Below are 20070 nucleotides of genomic sequence, written 5' to 3' on the forward strand. Positions count from 1 at the left end.
CCTCTACCAGCCTGCTCTCACAGTGCAACACTGCTCCCCGACTATCAAGATCCACGGTGAACCACTGGACAATGTGGATCACTTCTCATACCTTGGGAGCCTCCTCTCAGCAATGGCAGACATCGATGATGAAACTCAAGAGATACTTACTGAAACTGTAGTGTGGTTGAGTTAGGAGGTATAAGCTAGTAATGTTTTACTCTGTGAATAAATGGAGAACTGAGTAAAGATTGGCTCCAGTACTATCATTCATGAACTGGCTTTCCGGCACAGAACAGAGATTGTTGACCTGATACTTCGTTGGTTGTAGGATTATTTACCTTTTTCTATAAACGGCTGCTTTAGCTGTTTAGCATGCATGTAGTGCTGTGTTGTAGTTCACCAAATTGGCATCTCATTTTCAGGTATACCTGGTGCTGTTGCTAGCATTTTCTTCTACACTCTTCATTGAACCTGGGTTGGTCTTTTAGCTTGATTGTGATAAAGGTGTAGAGGATATGTTGAGCCATGACATTACAGATTTTGGTGGTAAACAATTCTACTGCTGCTGATGGCCCATAGGTTCTCATCCACAATCAGTTTTGAACTACTAAATTTGTCCCACTTAGCACAAAACGGTAATGCAAGATTAAAAGATAAATGACATCTCAAAGAGGAGACAAGACTTTCAGCGCAAAATTGGACTCTGTGGCACCACTGGTGCTGGTGCAGACACTATGGAGGTCCGGAACTCAAAAAATGGCGTACACTGCACTACTGACCATTTCCGGCATAACCCACATGGGTCCCCAGGCTGGGAAGGGAGCCTATGTGGGCATGCCATGCATGCGCCAGAAACTCTCAAAGTCAGTAGATCATGATGTTAAACAGCCATTCCCATTGATTTGATACATGTCTTTGACAACAACTGCAGCATTCCCTTCTTCAACCTTCTCTGTTACTTCATCAAAAAATTAAATTAGATCAAATACCATCTGCCTTTTACAAATTCGTGCCAGCTCTCCTTACTTAACTCAAACCTCTCTAAGTTAATTTTTTTTCCCCCTGATTATTGTTTCTAAAACTTTACCCACCACTGATGTTAGTCTTACTGGCCTGTCCCTTTCTTGAATATGGGTGTCACATTTGCCATTTTCCAATTCTCTGCAACTCCTCCCCCACCATATCTAGAGAAGGTTGGAAGATTATGGCAAGTCCTTCCACTACCTCCACCCCACTTCCTTTAGCAACCTGGGATGTAAGCCATACAGATCAGGCAACCTACCTACACTAAGCATGGCCAGCCTTTCCAGTACATCCTGTCTATCAATTTTCACCTCTAACATTACCTCTTCCAACTCGACTTCTACCAATATTTTGTCAGCATCCTCTTCCTTAGTAAACACTGATGCAAAGTACTCATTAAGTATACTAGCCTTACCTTGTCCTCTAAGCTTATATCCTCTTCTTTGTCCCTAATAGGCCCCACCCCGCCTCTTACTACTCATTTACTATTTAAATGCCAGTAGAAGATTTTTGGGTTTCCTTTAATGTTAACTGCTATTCTATTCTCATATTCTCTCCTTGCCAATCATATTTTCCTCTCCACTTCCTCTTCAACTGGTTCTCGCTTTAAAAAAAATCACCAGGCATGTATCATACATCCTTTTTTTTGTTTCATCATATTCACTATCTCCCTCGTCATCCAAGGAGTCCTGGATTTGGTTCTCCTACTTTTCCCTCTTGTTGGAATATACCTAGCCTGTATCTGAAACATTTCTTCCTTAAAGATCACCCATTGTTCCATTACAGTTTTTCCTGTCAAACTTTGGTTCCATTTTACCCTGGCCAGATCCCCTCTCATTCCATTGAAGTCAGCCCTCTTCCAATTTAGAAGTTCTACTTTAGATTGTTCCTTGCTCTTCTCCAGTACTATTCTAAACCTTATGATACAATGATCACTCTTACCCAGTGTTCTCCCACAGACACCTGGTCCACTTGGCCTTCCTTATTCCTCAGCACCAGATCCAGCAATGCTTCCTTCCTAGTTAGACCAAGAACATACTGGTCATGGAAGTTCTCCTGAACACATCTTTAAGGGTTTCAGTTCCCTTCCTCCTTACAATGATTCTTGGACCCCGGAATTACAAGAACAAAATACACGTGACAAAACAGGTTTTGGCTCAACCTAAATTTGTTAGTTTATTAGACCAACAAAACTACTCTATGATTCGACTGAAACTTACAATCACCCACACGGCTAGTCGTTACCGATGTTGATTGTAGGCCTGGATCTGGAGATGACCGGTCCCTGTCCGCCTTCACCTGACTGCAGTGCCAACGTTCTGATGTTGTCCTTTCTTATAGTGTTCCAGTCATGCTGTCCCACACCTGGGCCTCAGGCATGGTATCAATTATCAGCCTGCTGAGCTGGCTGGTTTTTCCCACCTCTTTATCTTGGTCTTTTCAATCTCCTGGGCTATGCAGAATTGCAAAGTCAGAGACAATTCCTCATCTCCTCCCTTGTTGTCTACACAGCATAAAGATAATGTGATTTCCATCATGGTGATGGGTGCTTGGCACATGGCACAGTTCAGGTGTTAATGTGTCTTCCATTCTGGCCAGGAACTGATTCTGATACATAATTTCAGTTAATTTATTCCATTGTCCAGTTAATATGTCTTCAATTCTTGCCAGGAACTGATAATTTCAGTTAACTTACGGCATCGTCCATTTGTTAATGTCCTTCCAGCTGAGTAAGAGTTTCAGTTAAGTTATTCCTCCTGTGCCTCGAGGTTAACTGTTTCATGTTCTTCAGGGCTGCTGGGACTTCAGGAGTACCCTATCTTTGTTAGATAGTGTGATGAGAGAGACCACACCACGTGAAATTGTCGCATTCCCCATGCTGCACTCTAATCTCTTACCGGGCGCAGGTCAATGGTAAGGTGAATGAAGGAAGTGGCAACAGGGCTACAGGGGTGGCACAGTGGCTAGCACCGCAGCCTCACAGCTCCAGCGACCCGGATTCAATTCCGGGTACTGCCTGTGTGGAGTTTGCAAGTTCTCCCTGTGTCTGCGTGGGTTTCCTCCGGGTGCTCCGGTTTCCTCCCACATGCCAAAGACTTGCAGGTTGATAGGTAAATTGGCCATTATAAATTACCCCTAGGATAGGTAGGTGGTAGGGAAATATAGGGACTGGTGGGGATGTGGTAGGAATATGGAATTAGTATAGGATTAGTATAAATGGGTGGTTGATGGTCGGCACAGACTCAGTGGGCTGAAGGGCCTGTTTCAGTGCTGTATCTCTAAAGAAAAGTGAAACTTTATTGGATTGGATGGATCTGTTATTAAGGGTCATGTGAAAAGTGCCTGTTTTAGCGCATCCCGAGCCTCCTATGCACATATCACATTGCACTTTGCCTTTATTCCCTAGTGTTCTTCATTATGCACCACCTGGCCAGTATCATCCTCCACATCCTCATCGTCAAAGGACATTGCACTCCACAATATCTTCAATGTTCAATGCCTCTCCCCTCTGTATTACCAGATTGTGTAGAGCACAGCAGAACAACACGATACGCGAGACCTTTGCAGGGGCATACTGAAGGGCGGGTTAATCTAGGCACCTGAACTGCATCTTCAGAAGGCCTATGGCCAACTCGATGGTAGCTCAAGTTGTCCCGTGACAGGTGCTGTATCTCTCCTCTGCATCAGTGCCTGGGTTCCTCACAGGTGTCAGGAACCATGCCTTCAGTGGGTAACCATTGTCACCCAGTATCCATCCTTGAAGGCGGGCAGGGGGCCTGAAAAGATCTGACACCTGTGACTGCCTTAGTATGTAGGCATCGGCTGCTTCCCGAGAATCGTGCACACACCTGAAGGATCTGCTTGAGGTGGTTGCAGAACAGTTGGATATTGAGCAAGTCTAAGCACTTCCTGCTGATGAAGGCTGAGGCTTGGTCCATGAGAACCTTGATTGCCTTGATGCATGTAGTCAATCACACCCTGCACCTGCGGAATCCAGCAATGGCTCAAAACCCTAAGGTCCTCTTAGCTTGCCTTTCAATATCGGTTCAAAAGTGCATGCATTGGCTAGCCCTCTTGAAGATGGCACTGGTGAACTACTTGAAGCAGTGATGAGCCACAGACTGGGAGATCCTACACTTATCTCCAGTGGATCCCTGGAATGATCTGGAGGTATAGAAATCCAACACCACAGTCCCCTTCAGTGCCACTGGCATTGAGTGGCCACCACTTCTCATGGGGCTCAGCTTGTCCTCCATCACAACTCTGTGATGGCCTCCCTTGAGAGCCACAGTCTTCAGAGGCACTGCTGCTCCGACAGTTGAAGGTAGCTGAGCCTCGGACAGTAGATCCTCTCTGGAGAGTAAACTCATCTGCACATGGGAGGCTGGCTGTATGCCCCTCTACGCCCTCCTCCTGCATTCCCACCTGAGGTTGGCACTCTTGTTGGTCCTGAGGTTGCTGCTGTCCCACTGCTTGTGGCTGCAGCTAACTCCCTCTCTGATGCTCCTCCTCGGCGGTCCTGAAGCCTGAGTGAATAAGGCCCAAGGCTGGTAGCTGCGCTCAGTTTCCAGGGCCCCTTACCCACCTCCCACCCAGCCCCCTGAACCCCAGCTTTATCCACACAAGCACTAGTTTTAATATGGGCACTCTGCCATTATACCTCTGCAATGCTGGCAACTTTTCCCCCGCTTCTGACTGACACTGTCAATGCCCGCGTTGCTCCACCCTCCTTGCCAAGCCACATTGGCTTTCAAAATAGCTGCCATCTGGAGACAGTGCTGACCTCCCACTAGTGTCACGCCAACTTGCTTTGTTGAATGATGATTTTCTTTAATCCATTGACTGGAGATCTGAATTTATATTTTTCTGAAGAAATTTGAAAAAGAACAGATAAAAAAGATGACTGTGCTAGCAGCTTAAGATGGCCACCTAATTTGCAATGCTGTATCCTACATTGCAAGGCCTGTGAGGAGGGAGACAAAATGTCTGCTCATTTCCCAGCAAGATCCAAGACCCAGGAAGTTTAAGGGAACTACCTGTTCATTTAGCAAGAAGAAACACTGCTAAATGCTATGTTTGAATCAGTGAGTGACTGTCATGTGACAGGCCCCTCCCCATCTGTAGTTTTAAGCTTGTATTTCTCTGCAGCCGAAAGGAGGAGCTTCTGGATTCTGAGATGTGCAGTCCCAAGTGGGGGTCCCTCTCTATCTCCATTTCAGCTTACAAACTTTGAACTCTACCTGTTGACTGACCACCTTTGCATACTCCGGCTACAATCAGAAACCCCGTTGGAGGAAATCATCCGCAACGCTGTCTGCAAGAGACCGAACCAGCCATCTAACTCTTCAAACTAAAAGCCTCAGGACCATCAAATTCAGCGAGAAGGCAGCTGAATTACCAAAGCCCACAGACTGTATACCCCTTTTTCCTATGGACTCTAACTCAACCAATCTACCTTTCCCTACTCAATAACCTATTTTTGTGTGCGCAAACCTCTAGTGTGTGTGAGTGAAAGTTGGTACGTCATTTATTATTTTCATTAGTTCAGTTTAGATACAATAAATTTAACTTCTTTCTTTGTTAATCTCAAGAAAACCTTTCCGATTGGTTCTTGTTATGATCATAGCAAGTAAGTAATCAAACACCTACTGAATTGGCCAATACATCCACTTTAAGAAAGAATTAAAACTGTTGTGGTCAAACAAGGAGGGAAAAGAGGGAAGCCCTTCACTCTGTGCTTCCTGTGAACTCTATGAAAAATCTGAAAATCTTGGTAAAATTGCAGTTAATTGCTTCTTTTACAGGTTTCTCTTCCTGCTGCATTGGAGCACATGCCAACTGCCCTTCGGAATATCCAAATGCAATGTAAGGATGTCAGGCCCCAAAGACTCCTGCACTTCCTGTCTCTCCCTACTCTTCCGGATGGCCACCCATCTACTATCCTGAACTCTCTATGTGTGGGGTCACCTCCTCCTGGAACGTATGATCAAGGAAAATCTCATCCTCCCTGATGCTCTGCAATGACTCCAGCTGGCCCTCAAGCTCGGAAACCCTGAGCTCAAGCTCAAGCAGCTGGAGACACTTCATACACACATGGTCCCCCAAGACATATGGCAGAGGAATTGCAAGCAACAGGTCTCAGCTGCCCATCCATGGTCTAAACAAAATGTTTTATGATGAGTTGCTGGATTTGGCAGGGTGTGTTACTGTATCCATACAAGGAGGGCAGAAGATTTGGTGACCTGTCCACACAAAGGCTGGAACATGATAGGCAAGATCAGCAGAGGTTGCAGTGAAGGGAAGCTTTGCACAGAGGCAAAAGGAGGAGGGCTCTTCATAGAAGGCCCTACACTTTATGGGTTTTCACAGAGAAATTCTCCTTTCTCCACCTCACCCAGGAGCAATGCCTGATGCATTTGAGATTCACTAAGGAAGTGATCACAGAACAGTGCCACCTCCTTCAACAGGACCTGCAGGCTCACACTAGGGTGGAGATGAACTTGCCAGTGGCCATCAAGGTCACTGCGCTCTAAAATTCTACGCGACTGCACCATTCCTTTTTAACATGAGTCTTGTTGGAGAGTTCAACAAAATTCTCAATAGCACCTCAGATTCCAGTTCTCTTTCTGTTTTTTGTTTTATCATCTTGCTCTTTCCCCTTGGCTTGGCTGCAGCCCACTTTTGCCCGGTGACTCATCAGATGCAGATCCTGACTCCATACAACTCCCTAAAGTTTGTGCAGTGCCAGTATCTGAGCTGGTGGCTGTGAATGTCAGATCAAGTGATGGTGCTTCTTAATGGGTGCTGTGGTGTGCTTTTTCTCTTCTTCTTGGTTGTGTGATGGCTGGACAGGAGGGAGTTATCAAGTGCCTGAAAGCAGAAAATCAGAAGGGGACGTTTGGGTGAGGGAATTGGGTGGGGTGGGAAGCAACAGGTGCATGGTCACATAATCAGCAGCTTGCACTTCATGCCAGAAAGCAGAATGATGGTGAAGTGGGAACTGAGAAGGGGCGTAAGGTAGGAACATACCATCATCATCAATGCTCTTGGTGATGAGCTCTATTGCAGATGGCCTTGTGATGAGGAGTAGCATTTCCTCTGTAGGGCTCAGGAAATGCAGGCATGCCTGTCCCTGGCAGTTCTGCTCTGGTCCCTGCGGTTGCGGATGACCTGGTCCTGCAAGAGGGAGGAAAGAATGTCAGTGATTGTATTGCTGTGCTTGTGTGATGCACCTGCCATAACTAACAGCTGCACATATGTGGAGGCTGCAAGAGGTTAGTGTGAGGCTTGCATCATGGGAAGGTGTGTAATGGTAAAGTGCAGCTTCTGAACGTTAGGCCTGAGCCCTGACTGCTAAGAACTGCTGATGGTGCATTGAACCAGGTGAAAGTTTGTTGGTTCAGTGTGTATGAGAGACCCTTTGAAGTTGCATTCACTAACCGTGACCACCCACGTGAGGTCACTGAACTTCTTGTGGCACTGCTGCTGTGTTCACGTCACCAGTCTCCCAGAGTTAACCTCCCTGTGCCTGCACCCGTTTGCTTCGGAAGGTGTTCTTTGAAGGTCTCCTGTTGAACCTTGCCAAAATATGGCTTCTTTCCTCCTGTCAACCTCCATCACTAAGGCCTCCAGTGCTGCACCTGTGAACATTGAAGTCCTCTCTTTTTGTTGGTTTTCCATTTAATCAGCTTCTCCTTGCAGCCAATTGCATAGTTGGCAGTCATTTGTGGAAGATGACTGTAAAGCATGGGTGCGAAATGTCAATAGGATGCAGGGTGTGCGAGTGTTGTCTGCTAAATGGGGATGTGATGTGCCTGCGCAGAGAGTAATGAGTGGAGTTGCAAGGTGTGTTGTCCTGTGGAGTGCTGTGCAGGAGAATGCTGAAAAAGATAGAGTGTGGGGCTTGGCACCTGAAAGTGTATTGCCACTCACTTGTCATGCACTCCTTTTTTATTCTTTCATGGGATGTGGGCATCGCTGGCAAAGCCAGCATTTGTTGCCCATCCCTAATTGCCTTGAGAACTGAGTGGCTTGCTCTACCATTTCAGAGAGCAGTTAAGAGTCAATCACATTACTGTGGGTCTGGAGTCAGATGTCAGCCAGACCAGGTAAGGATGGCATATTTCCTTCCCTAAAGGACTTGAACCCTCTTTTTTTAAAATTATTTCGAAATACGGCACTGAAACAGGTCCTTCGGCCCATCAACAACCACCCATTTATACTAACCCTACAGTAATCCCATATTCCCTATAACCTACCTACACTAGGGGCAAATTACAATGGCCAATTAACCTATCAACCTGCAAGTCTTTGGCTGTGGGAGGAAACCGGAGCACCCGGCAAAAACCCACACAGTCACAGGGAGAACTTGCAAACTCCGCACAGGCAGTACCCAGAATCGAACCTGGGTCCCTGGAGCTGTGAGGCTGCGGTGCTAACCACTGCGCCACCCAGCACTGAAACAGGCCTTTCGGCCCACCGAGTCTGTGCTGACCATCAACCACCCATTTATACTAATCCCATTACCCTCTCACATCCCCACCTTCCCTACCACCTACCTATATTAGGGGCAATTTATAATGGCCAATTTACCTATCAACCTGCAAGTCTTTGGCTGTGGGAGGAAACCAGAGCACCCAGCAAAAACCCACGCGGTCACAGGGAGAACTTGCAAACTCCGCACAGGCAGTACCCAGAATCGAACCCAGGTCGCTGGAGCTGTGAGTCTGCGGTGCTAACCACTGCGCCACTTTGCCGCCCCTAAATGCCGCCTCTCTTGATGCAGTCTCTGGGTTAGAGGGACCACACCTGCTGTTGACTTCCTTAGTCACTTCCATCCACGCCTGCTTGGTTGGAGAAGTTGTCCTCTTCATCCTGTCCTTGAGAGAGCTCACCTCACTGTAGACCCTCAGTTACTGCAGCAAGACCTCCAGATAAGAATGAGAAACCCGAGTCTCCTCTCCTTTACTGTGTTTGCTGCAGCCTCAAAAATGCAACTGCTGGTGAGCCCTCATAGTCTATGCTGTGGTCCCTTTAATTAGAAATCCTTCCTTTGACAGAATGGACGCATCATCCCGCCCACCCTCCTAATTGGTCAGGCAACCTGGAGACAGAAGGCTAATGCTGTGGCTCTAGGAAGGAGCTTCGGCAAAGCCCACTCCTTCACCATTCGGGTTCCTGACCCACAAATGATCCCACCACTCTGGCAGGGACTAAGTTGATAAAATACCACCCCCAACTTTGTTGGGTCTAACCTACCAGTCTGACAGGAAAATATACAGGGATATCAATGGAGAGTTTGGGACTTTGGGTAATAAAATATGATTCTGCGAATACAATTGCGTCAGGATGTTGCTTTTCGAGTCTATGGACTAGCTCTCTCAACTTGGACAACAACCCCCAGATGTTGTTGGACTTTGACTTGCTGTGATTACCTTGGCCTTACGATGCCTGGGTCATTGTCAATGATCTGGATGATTTTTTTCTTCTTGAACTTTATAGCTATTGTTTAAGATTGGATGGCATTAGAATTAGAACATTACAGCGCAGTACAGGCCCTTCGGCCCTCGATGTTGCGCCGACCTGTGAAACCATCTGACCTACACTATTCCATTTTCATCCATATGTCTATCCAATGACCACTTAAATGCCCTTAAAGTTGGCGAGTCTACTACTGTTGCAGGCAGGGCGTTCCACGCCCCTACTACTCTCTGAGTAAAGAAACTACCTCTAACATCTGTCCTATATCTATCACCCCTCAACTTAAAGCTATGTCCCCTCGTGTTTGCCATCACCATCCGAGGAAAAAGACTCACTATCCACCATGCTAGGTTATTTTAGAGAACACGAGTAATTAATCACACATGGAATATGGTACTGAATTCAAATGTAGGCCAAGCCAGTTGAATCAGCAGGCTCTCTGTCCTGATGGATATTGGTGAACTGGTTTAATTTTTACGATAATATGGAAAATTTACTTTCGTTTTTTGGTGCTGACTCATAAATGACCAGATTTATTGAATTCAACTTGATAACGTTCCATGATGAGTTTTGTACTCATGAACTCTGGGTGTCATTTAAGTCACCTTTTAGATCACCTTGCAGAATCTCCAACTGAGAGAATTAATGGGTAGCTCACTTGCAAGAGTTCTAGTTGTCATTCCTTTAGATCTAGAGTTCGGCCGTGCACAATTCGAGCCAAGGTTGACGTGCTCTCTATTGTCGCTTTCTGCCTGTGCGTGAAGTGCTTCATCTCCACGTTTTGCCTTTCCCACAGATGCCTTGGTTAATATGGAGAATCTCAGGGGTGAATCTGAATCCTATCACTTTGGGTACAATGCATTTACAATACGTGTTGCCCAACAAGAAGCTCCAGGTACCAGAAGAGTAATGGAACTGGTCAAGATGATATACAAGCCACATCCAGTTAGAATGGGAATGTAGTAAAAGGATGTAAGTGCATTGGAAGCATTTCATAGAAGGTTTACTAGACTAATAACTGGAATGGGCCAGTTGTCTTCTGAGAAAAGGTTGGACAGGTTGGGCTTGTATTCACTGGAGTTTAGAAGAGTAAGAGGCAACTTGATTGAAACATATTAAGATTCTGAAGGATCTTGACAGAATGGATGTGGAAAGGATGTTACCTCTTTTGGGAGAAACTAGAACTAGGGGTCATTGTTTAAAAATAAGTGGTCGCCCAATTAAGACAGAGATGAGGAGAAATTATTTCTCTCAGAGGATCGTGAGTCTTTGGAACTCTCTTCCTCAAAAGGTGGTGGGAGCAGAGTCTTTGAATAATTTTAAGGCAGAGATAGATAGATTCTTGATAAGCAAGGGGGTGAAAGGTTATCGGGGGTAGGTGGAAATGTGGAGTTGAGGTTACAGTCAGATCAGCCATGATCTTGTTGCATGGCAGAGCAGGCTCGAGGAGCCGAGTGGCCTACTCCTGCTCCTAATTCATATGTTCATATAGCCAAGTGGGACAGCCTCAGTAAAGTAAATATCCAAATAATTTTTGATTTGTTGTGCAAGTTAAAATTTGTACATTTATTGTGCAGAACTTCTTTGATCAATGTGGCCCAGTTAGGAATTTGATGACAATAAATTAGATAAATGTTATTATACTTTTAGTACACCACAGATTACCTGGTAATTATCAAACTCCACCAAAGATATTTTCTAGTCCAGTATTGCCATTATAGGTTATCTTAATTTTCTTGCTTTTTCCAATAACTTTTTTCCCATTTCCTTTCAATTTTATATAATTGATGTAATTTTTATGTGCGTTTACAGCATCAGATTTGAATCAGAATAGTGAAGGATTTAGGAGTTGCATGAATGTACACAATTATATGGGATAATCATGGTTCTCTATCAATTCACTCATAGTGTAATGAAATGTCCCAAAACGTACTCATATATTTAACTATAGTTAATCGCTCAAATAACTCATGGCAATGATGTGCTTTTTAGCTTATTCAAGTATGTATAATAGCTGTTTTCCAAATGTGTGCATCCTGTGAGATACCAATAAGACTAAAATGTCAAACAGTGCTGTCACACTGCAAAGGGATTCAGACACTTCTTTCTAATATACTAAAACAAATGAAAAGCACAGAATATTGCATCTATGTACTGAGACTGATAATTTTTGCAACATCACTTGTTAGGTATTACAAGCAATGAAGATCTCATTACATCAGTCAGCCATTTTAGATTTGTTCATGGTGGACATTTTATATTATCACAGCACTGTGACATTTATTACAGAGACTGACTTCTCACTAATCTAATGTTGGTGCTTTTAAACGTGACAGAAACACAGACATGGAGACGCTGAGACACACAGTACCAGACAGGAGTGAATCATTCCCTTGTACCCGTTATGTACTGTACAGGAGCTGACACCGTGTTAAATTAATTCATTGGATCTGGGCATTGCTGACAAAACCAGCATTTGTTGTCCATGCCTAATTGCTCTTGAGGAGATGGTGGTGAGCCATTAACTAGCCCCATTGGCTCTCCTTGTTACCCCCTCAAAAAATTAAATCAAGTTAGTCTGACATGATCTTCACTTAGCAAATCCATATTGACTATGCTTGATTAATCTGTACCTATCTCAATGACAATTAATACTGTCCATCAGAATTTTTCCCAATAATTTGCCCACCACTGAGGTTAGGCTGAGTGGCCTGTAATTACTCAGTCTATCCCTTTCTCCCTTTTTAAACAACCGTGCAATGTTAGTAGTCCTCCAGCACCACACCTATAAGCCAGAGAGGATTGGAAAATGATGGTCCGAGCCTCCGCTATTTCCTCCCTTGCTTCTCCTAATAGTCTGGGATACATTTCATCCGGGCCTGGTGATCTATCAGTTTTGAAAGATGCTAAACCCCTCAACATTTCCTCTCTCACTATGTTTATCCCATCCAGTATTTTAAACTCCTCCTCCTCCTTAACTACAATATCTGTGTCAGCCCGACCTTTTATGAAGACAGACGGAAAATATTCATTAAGAACCATGCCCAGATCTTCTGCCTCCACGGTAGGAAGAATGAGGAGAGGCAATATAAGCTAAAGGGTATAATTCGAAAGGGAGAGGCCTGGTTCGGGGAGGGGGGTGCGGATGGATATGTGCACACAAATCATTGAAGGTGGCAGGGCAGGGTGAGAAAATGGTTAAAAAGCCATTCAGGATCCTGGGCTTTATAAACAGAGGCGTAGGGTACAAAAGCAAGGAAATTATGATGAACTTTAATAAAACATTGGTTCAGCCTCGACTGGAGTATTGTGTCCAATTCTGGGCACCACACTTTCGGAAAGATATGAAGGCATTAGAAAGAGTGCAAAAAGGATTCATGAGAATGGGCCCAGTGATGAGGGATTTCAGTTACGTGGATAGATTGGAGAAGCTGGGGTTGTCCTCCTTGGAGAAGAGAAGTTTGAAGAAATTTGATAGAGACGTTCAAAATCATGAAGGGTCTAGACAGAGTAGGTAGAGAGAAACTGTTCCCAATGGTGGAAGGGTCAAGGACCAGAGGAGATTTAAGGAGATTGGCAAAAGAGCCAATGACAACATGAGGAAAAACGTTTTTACGCTGTAAGTGGTTACGATCTGGAAAACATTGCCTCCAAGGGTAGTGGAGGCAGATTCAATCATAGTGTTCAAAAGGGAATTGGATAAGCACCTGAAGAGAAGAAATTGCAGGGCTATAGGGAAAGGATGGGGGAATGGGACTAGCTGAGTTGCTCTTGGTGGACAAGATGGGCCAAATGGCCTCCTTCTGTACTGTCGCCATACTGTCTGTCACTTTGGTTGGACTGGTGAAATGCATATCAGATCTGGATGTCTTTATGAAATACTGGATAATATTTTTTCTTACATTTATATACACTCAAACCTCATTATTACAACTCATGATGCAGTTTTTCTTATTAGGGTCTATCTTTACTACGTTTTATATCTTCTACTGACTATAACGAGACTGGAAAAAACATTTGTGGTATCAAAGTGGCTTGTAACATCATGATTTTGAGATAAAGATTCTGTTGTTCATGCATACATCTATATTCATTATTAGATACCTGTAGAGAAAACAACATTCTTGGAAATTAGGTGATAATTGACAATAGAAAACTGTGGCAACTCAATCTTCTCCACTCCTGTCACTGCTCGATTATCTCCACGCCAATAGAACTCAATGTCATCTGTAGTGTATCCATCTGGAAGAAAATGGGAAAGTGAATTGTTCAGGAATAAATGCCATCTATCAGTTCTGACACTTGACAAATGTAAACTCTTTCAGCCATAATCAAAATTCAAACACCTCTGCTATATCTATGAATAGTATAGAACGTTTTTTGTTATGTTTAAAACTTCATGCTCAGTGGGAAAGTACAGTTATTTGAACATCATTCTACTTTTCATAATTTGAGTACATTCTTTTCACAGTTTGGATTACTTTCTTCAGGCCTTTGCTGTTGCCTGATGTGTGGTTTTAAGGCAGTCTGCACTCGTATTTGAATAAATATTAATTATTACATACATATATAATATATATATGAAACTCTTGATTTTAGCTACATGCAACTAATTACCCTGTATAACAATATACTCTGGTATGCTATATGGAGCCAACTATTACAGACTGTGCTACTTTCAAGGAATGTGGTATATTTTAAGAAATGTGGAACACAACTTAGGAATTACTAGTACTGATATTATTGGACAAACATTTGGGGTGTAATTTAACCCCCCATTTATTTATTTAGAGATACAGCACTGAAACAGGCTCTTCGGCCCACGGAGTCTGTGCCGACCAACTACCACCCATTTATACTAACCCTACAGTAATCCCATATTTCCTACCACCTACCTATACTAGGGGCAATTTATAATGGCCAATGTACCTATCACCTGCAAGTCTTTGGCTGTGGGAGGAAACCGGAGCACCCGGCGAAAACCCACACGGTCACAGGGAGAACTTGCAAACTCCGCACAGGCAGTACCCAGAACTGAACCCGGGTCCCTGGAGCTATGAGGCTGCGGTGCTAACCACTGCGCCACTGTGCCACCCCATGATGTGGTTAAATTTGAAAAAATGGGAAATCCAACCCCACCACAAATGCACCTCCTTCTGGTTATATTGGGGCTGTTTTGGGGTCAGTTGAGCAATCCGCTCTGCAGAGGTGGGTTAGCGATTATAATATTTAAAAGAAGCTGTGTGCCTTAGATTTTGCCATCAATTTGAATTTAAAGACTGTGGGCTGGATTTCCAGGGTTCGACAAAACCTGTAGTTAAAGGGAGCTATTGGCTGCAGCAGGTCAGTGCTTTTCCAGCTCTGCTTCTGGTCCAGGAGCACCAGGAGTGTTTTCTTACAGCCCCTCAAGCAAACCTGCTGTGATCTCTCTCTTCCACATGATCACTCTTGTAATCTCAAATCCCCGACCAACCTGCCCTCCCCCATTGCATACCCCCCCACCCCACCCACCGTGATATAAATTCACCCAGCAATTCACCCAATCTTTTTCATTGCTGATAACTGTCCCAAGCAGTTTCTGGACGCTACCTTGCAGTACAGGCTTTCTTGCTCAACAACCAACCAACCTTAAGTTTGGTTGGTAATCAGGCAGCAAATTGAGTAAATTTTGTTTTAATGTGGTCCTGCTGTTAAATTTGGCTGGATCTCCATGTTCCCAGCATTTCCAGATGCTGACAGATGCCCCTGCTGCCTCCTGCCTCCTCGCAAATATCAGGGCCTTAATGTTTTTTAGGCTATTCATTGGTCCACTATCTTAGTGGAGGCTTTAAATCATTGAAAATAATCAGGTAAATGTTGAATCTACTGTCACAGTCAGATCCCCAATGTAGTGGACAGACATCCCATATGTGCACATTGGGGATGAAATTCATGTGGACCTGCTTTCAGGCTGAATTGGCACAACGTCAGAAGTTTTTGCCGAATCACATGTGTACGCAAGTGTAAAATTGGTCAAGGGCACCAGTTATAATTAAATAAGCAGGCTACCATTGTTGGTCCCAATATTGATTGGCAGCTTGCCTCATTGTGGCCTTCAATTACAGCATTTTTAATTTATTTAAATTATTTGATTTAAATGTATTTATTTAAATGCAGCCAGTTACTCTGAAAGAGGAGGTTCATTTTGGCTGTAGGCAATTTGACGGCAGGAGAAGCAGAAACATCAAGGAGCCCCCATATTTCCAAAATTGCAATGGAGATCCTGGTGGTGGAAGTTGGCAGATTTAAGGACATCCTCTTCCGATCATACAGCAGGAAGACATCCTGGCAAAGTGCTGGACAGTAATAGGCACAGTGATGGAGAACATCAGCACCAGCAGCATCATCCCACAGACCTGGCATCAATGTAGAAAGAAATTTAATGACATAACCAGGGTTGCTAAGGTCAGGCTACTATCCGATCTCACACCACTCTTCACATCACCCTGCATTACCTGAAGTCTCAACATTCACCATCCTCCCTCCCTCAAGTACCAGCACTCTCCTCCATTCACTGCAGCACAATTCACACTTTGTGGGCATAATTTTGTGCAGCCGGAAGGGGCAGGTTGGAAAGGCCGAAACCTTAGGGTAGGATGCGCTCACCCAGAAACCCAACGTCAGCACGTTGATTCCAGATTTTGCCAGTGGTGGGAAAGCTCCAAGGTGGTGTTGCCGCTATGACGCAGCAGGAATACAATTAGACTTGATAGTCAGGAACTTAGCATGCATTTGCATTGACCTCACTCCAATTTTATGGGGGTTTCGAATTTAATGAACGGTGCATGGCAATCATGTGTCTTCTGATCCCTGTCTGTTTAAAGGTGGGGGTACTGAGGTGAGGCCTCAGTGCTGCCTCAGGAAGGCAGCCATGGGGAGCTTTGGATGAATGCAGGAAGGGGAAAGGGGGAGTGGCGGCCATTGCCCAACAATGTTGCTGGCCTCTTGGCAAGCGACAGCTCAGAGGGGGTACTGGCCTCATGGCAAGAATGGGCTCTGTCTCAGTTGGTGGACTCTCTGCAAGGGTGGGAACTGAGGGGAATTTGTGCATGTTCAGAGTGGAGTGGCAAGGGGAAGTTTCCAAAGGCAAGGTCCTCTTTCCAGGGACAGCACATGGGAGGGGGAAGAGACCAGCTGGCATGGGTCTCATACACCCAGTCTTAGTAGACCCCCGCACTGCACAGCAGAGGCTCAGAGGGTGGCAGGTTCAGGCACCTCGACTAGGGGAGTTACAGCAGCCGGCCAAGTCAAGAAGGGCCTACCCGTGGCTGAGAGTGTACTGGACGTGCCTCAAATGTCCGAGTGACAGTGTCAGCTAAGACTACGGCCCTCCAGGGAGGCTGTCACCGACTTATGTGCCATGCTTCACGATGAGCTGCAACCCATGGCTTCGGTGGACACCCAATGCCCGTGGCCCTGAAGATCACTGTGGCGCTCAACTTTTATGCATCTGGCTCTTACCAAGGATCCACTGGTGACATGTGTGGGGTCTCCTAGGCAGCAGCCCACTGCTGCATTAAGGAGGTGATCAATGCCTTGCTTAAGGGGGCTGGCAACTATGTGTGCTACCGACCTGACTCTGACAGCCAGGCGGAGAGGGCTATCGGCTTTGGAGGCATTGCTGGATTCCCCCAGGTGCAAGATGCCATTGACAGCACGCATATGGCCATCAAGGCTCCCACAGAGCACCCAGTGGCCTTCATCAACAGGAAGGGCTTCCATTCCATCAACATTCAACTGTTCTGCAACCACTGAAAGCGCTTTCTCCAGGTGTGTGCCCATTTCCTGGGAAGCAGCCATGACGCCTACATACTTCAGCAGTCCCAGGTGCCGCAGCTTTTCTGGCCCCCCGCGTGCCTTCAGGGATAAATTCTCGGGGACGAGGGCTACCAATTGAAGACATTGCCAATCACACCTGTGAGGAACCCTCGCATTGCAACAGAGGAGAGGTACAACATCCGCCACGGGTCCACTCGAGCGATAATCGAGCAGGCCATTGGGCTGAAGATGAAGATGAGAATTAATCCGGTGGAGTCTGTAGTATTCCCCGGGAGGGTCTCGTGTATTGTGGTGGTCTGCTGTGCACCGCACAATTTAGCACTGCAGAGGGGGAGGCCTTGCATGAAGAGGACATGACTGATGGCCACACATCATCCGATGAAGAGGATGTGGAAGAGGCTGCTGAGCAGGCAGGCCTGCAGCAGGGGCATGGAGAGACATGCACAGGAGGCTCAGGACAATCTCATACATACCCTGTTCCTGCCACCATGGTGCCCGTTCCAAGTGAACTCAATAAGACTCACCTAAATGTATTCCACCTGTCGCCTCCTTCCTATCGCACTTCAGCGCCTAGCACCCACATGCACCATGCACCATGACCTCCATTTATTTGAACTTTTGCAACACCCAATAACAGGACCAAGTTCCATGCCCCCGTGAAAATACAAGTGCGTCTAGGTGCTCTTCTTCAGGTGCTTCGGTGTGCTTCTATGAGGTGCTCCTCTTGTGCTGGCAACTGAGGTGGAGACAGGCTGCTGAACGCACTCTCCCTTGGCCTTGGATGATCTTGGTGGCTGTCCTCTGGCAACCTGTGGCCTGCTGAGCCTGGCTGGCTAAGGAGTTCCTGCACTGGCGCAGGAGCCTTCTCAGTTGTCAAAGCTACTGGAGCTGGGGGTCACTGGCAGAGGGGCTGAGGAGCCGCTGTCCACACCTGGAGCGCCCTGAGGTGAGCTGCCAAGTGTGAAGGACAGCCTCCTCCTCCCTTCCAAGGCTCACCTGAACCTCCCAGCTAACCAGAGATGAAAGAGGACCAGATGAAGAGTCCAGGTGCCTCATCCCCCTCTTGCCTTGCCACTGCTGTGTTGAGCTCATGGACAAGGCAAGGATATGCAGACCTGTGCGCACTTACGGGATCTGGCTCTCCAGGAGGGTCATGAACCCCTCGATGCTGGAAGCCATGTGCTCACAATCTTGAGAGATGGCAGTATTCATGTCATGGCTGGACTCCTCCCTTCTGCGCTCATGGCTGCGCATTGTCTCTGACAAGTCTACCAGATGTTCCCTTATGTCTCGCTGCAACTCCAGCATCTTCTGTGCTGCCAACACCAGAGGCTCGCCATCAGCCTGGGGCTCAGCATGGGCCAGGCCTGCCACAGCCTCAGTCAGCTGCTCGGAAGCGTGTATGTGGTGCTGTCACCAGCTTATGACTCTGAATCTAAGTGTGAGTGCATACCCACCAATGTGAGAGTCTCTGCGCTGGTGGAAGGTGCAGGGGAATGATGGGATGGTGCACCCTCTGAGGATTCCTCCTGCTTCTCATAGGACAACAAGATTCCACCGGTGCCAGCAGATGAACGGCCCTTCAAGGTGCCATGACCTGCATGGGAAAACACAAACATTCAGGAGTTATGATGCATAGATCTGCCCATGCCAACTATGTGTGATATGGATCTCTAGAAGGTGGATATATGAATATAATGCCTCCTCACTCTCTTGGGTGGACACTCCAGTCTCTCCCTCTGCTACTGAACAGTCACCCTGGGAGCCCGTTATTTCCAGGGCCTCCTCCTCTGCCTGAGTCAGGTTGCAAATGTTGGGTTCCCACCTCCAGTCTGTGCCCTTTCCCTGGTGTTGTGGGCCCTTTTCTCCTATGAGCAAAAAAGGCATACAGTCAGCACTTGCAGGAAGACCAGCAGGACACTTATGCTGGTAGCAGCCCTTTGGCCCCCGATGGGGGCTCCTGAATGCCTGCTCCTCATGTCCGTTCTCAAGGGATGTATTCGGGGTAAGCTAAGACAGACAGCTGGCAGTCACAGAGATACTGCCATGTATCTGACAGGATCTGCCGCTGCCTCAATCCCTTGCCTTTGCAGCCATTCCCTCCTCATGTCACGCTCGCTCCCATCTTGACAAATGCAAGTCCCAAAGAAGAGAGCAGCATGGAGGACTCACCTTGGCAGAGTGAAGGAGGTCATTCACCTTCCTGCGGCACTGGACCCAGATTTGGTGGGTGACCCCATGGCTGCTGACCTCCTCTGCGACCTCTGTCCAGGCTGACTTGGTCAGGCTTGCTGCTGTCCCTTGGGAAGAGGACCTCCCACCTTTCCTTCGCAGCCTGGAGGAGAATCAACAGAGAAACATAGCTAAAGCTTGGGGTCACCCAGTGTCTTCCCCCGGATATGGTCTCTGTTGTCTCTCAGTCAGTTCCTAGTGTTATGAGGCCTTGGTCTGGCTAGCAGCAGCTCAGTGTCTCCAGAGGGAGTTGAGTCACAGGGGGTCAGCAACATACCAGCACAAGGGTAGAAAGGCAAAACAGCAGCAATTCACTTAGTGAAGCAGCAATACAAGAAGGGCAGGGACCTGCCTTCCTGTCAGCTGACGATGCCATAGGCATCTCTTTTCCTGACCCCGTCCTCCTATAGGATGGTCCCGCACCTCATGAATTCAAATCGGCCGGCTGTCAGGCCAGCTGCTTGCATCATCTGTGGTAGCAACACCCACTTCTGTTGCTGCCACCAGGACCCGTAATGGCATGACAAAATTCAG

The 20070-nt window shown here is 46.4% G+C and overlaps 1 protein-coding gene across 1 annotated transcript in view; it reads right to left on the reverse strand.

Annotated features, from left to right (window-relative positions):
- gabrb2a (gamma-aminobutyric acid type A receptor subunit beta2a) overlaps positions 1 to 20070 on the reverse strand; it is a 477073-nt gene that overhangs the window by 39248 nt on the left and 417755 nt on the right. Inside the window, exon 6 of the mRNA XM_068043026.1 lies at positions 13591 to 13728. Within this exon, the coding sequence (XP_067899127.1) occupies positions 13591 to 13728 (138 nt within the window). The remainder of the gene's footprint in view (positions 1 to 13590; positions 13729 to 20070) is intronic.

This window comes from Heterodontus francisci, chromosome 12, assembly GCF_036365525.1.
Source record: "Heterodontus francisci isolate sHetFra1 chromosome 12, sHetFra1.hap1, whole genome shotgun sequence".
NCBI classification, from domain to species: domain Eukaryota; kingdom Metazoa; phylum Chordata; class Chondrichthyes; order Heterodontiformes; family Heterodontidae; genus Heterodontus; species Heterodontus francisci.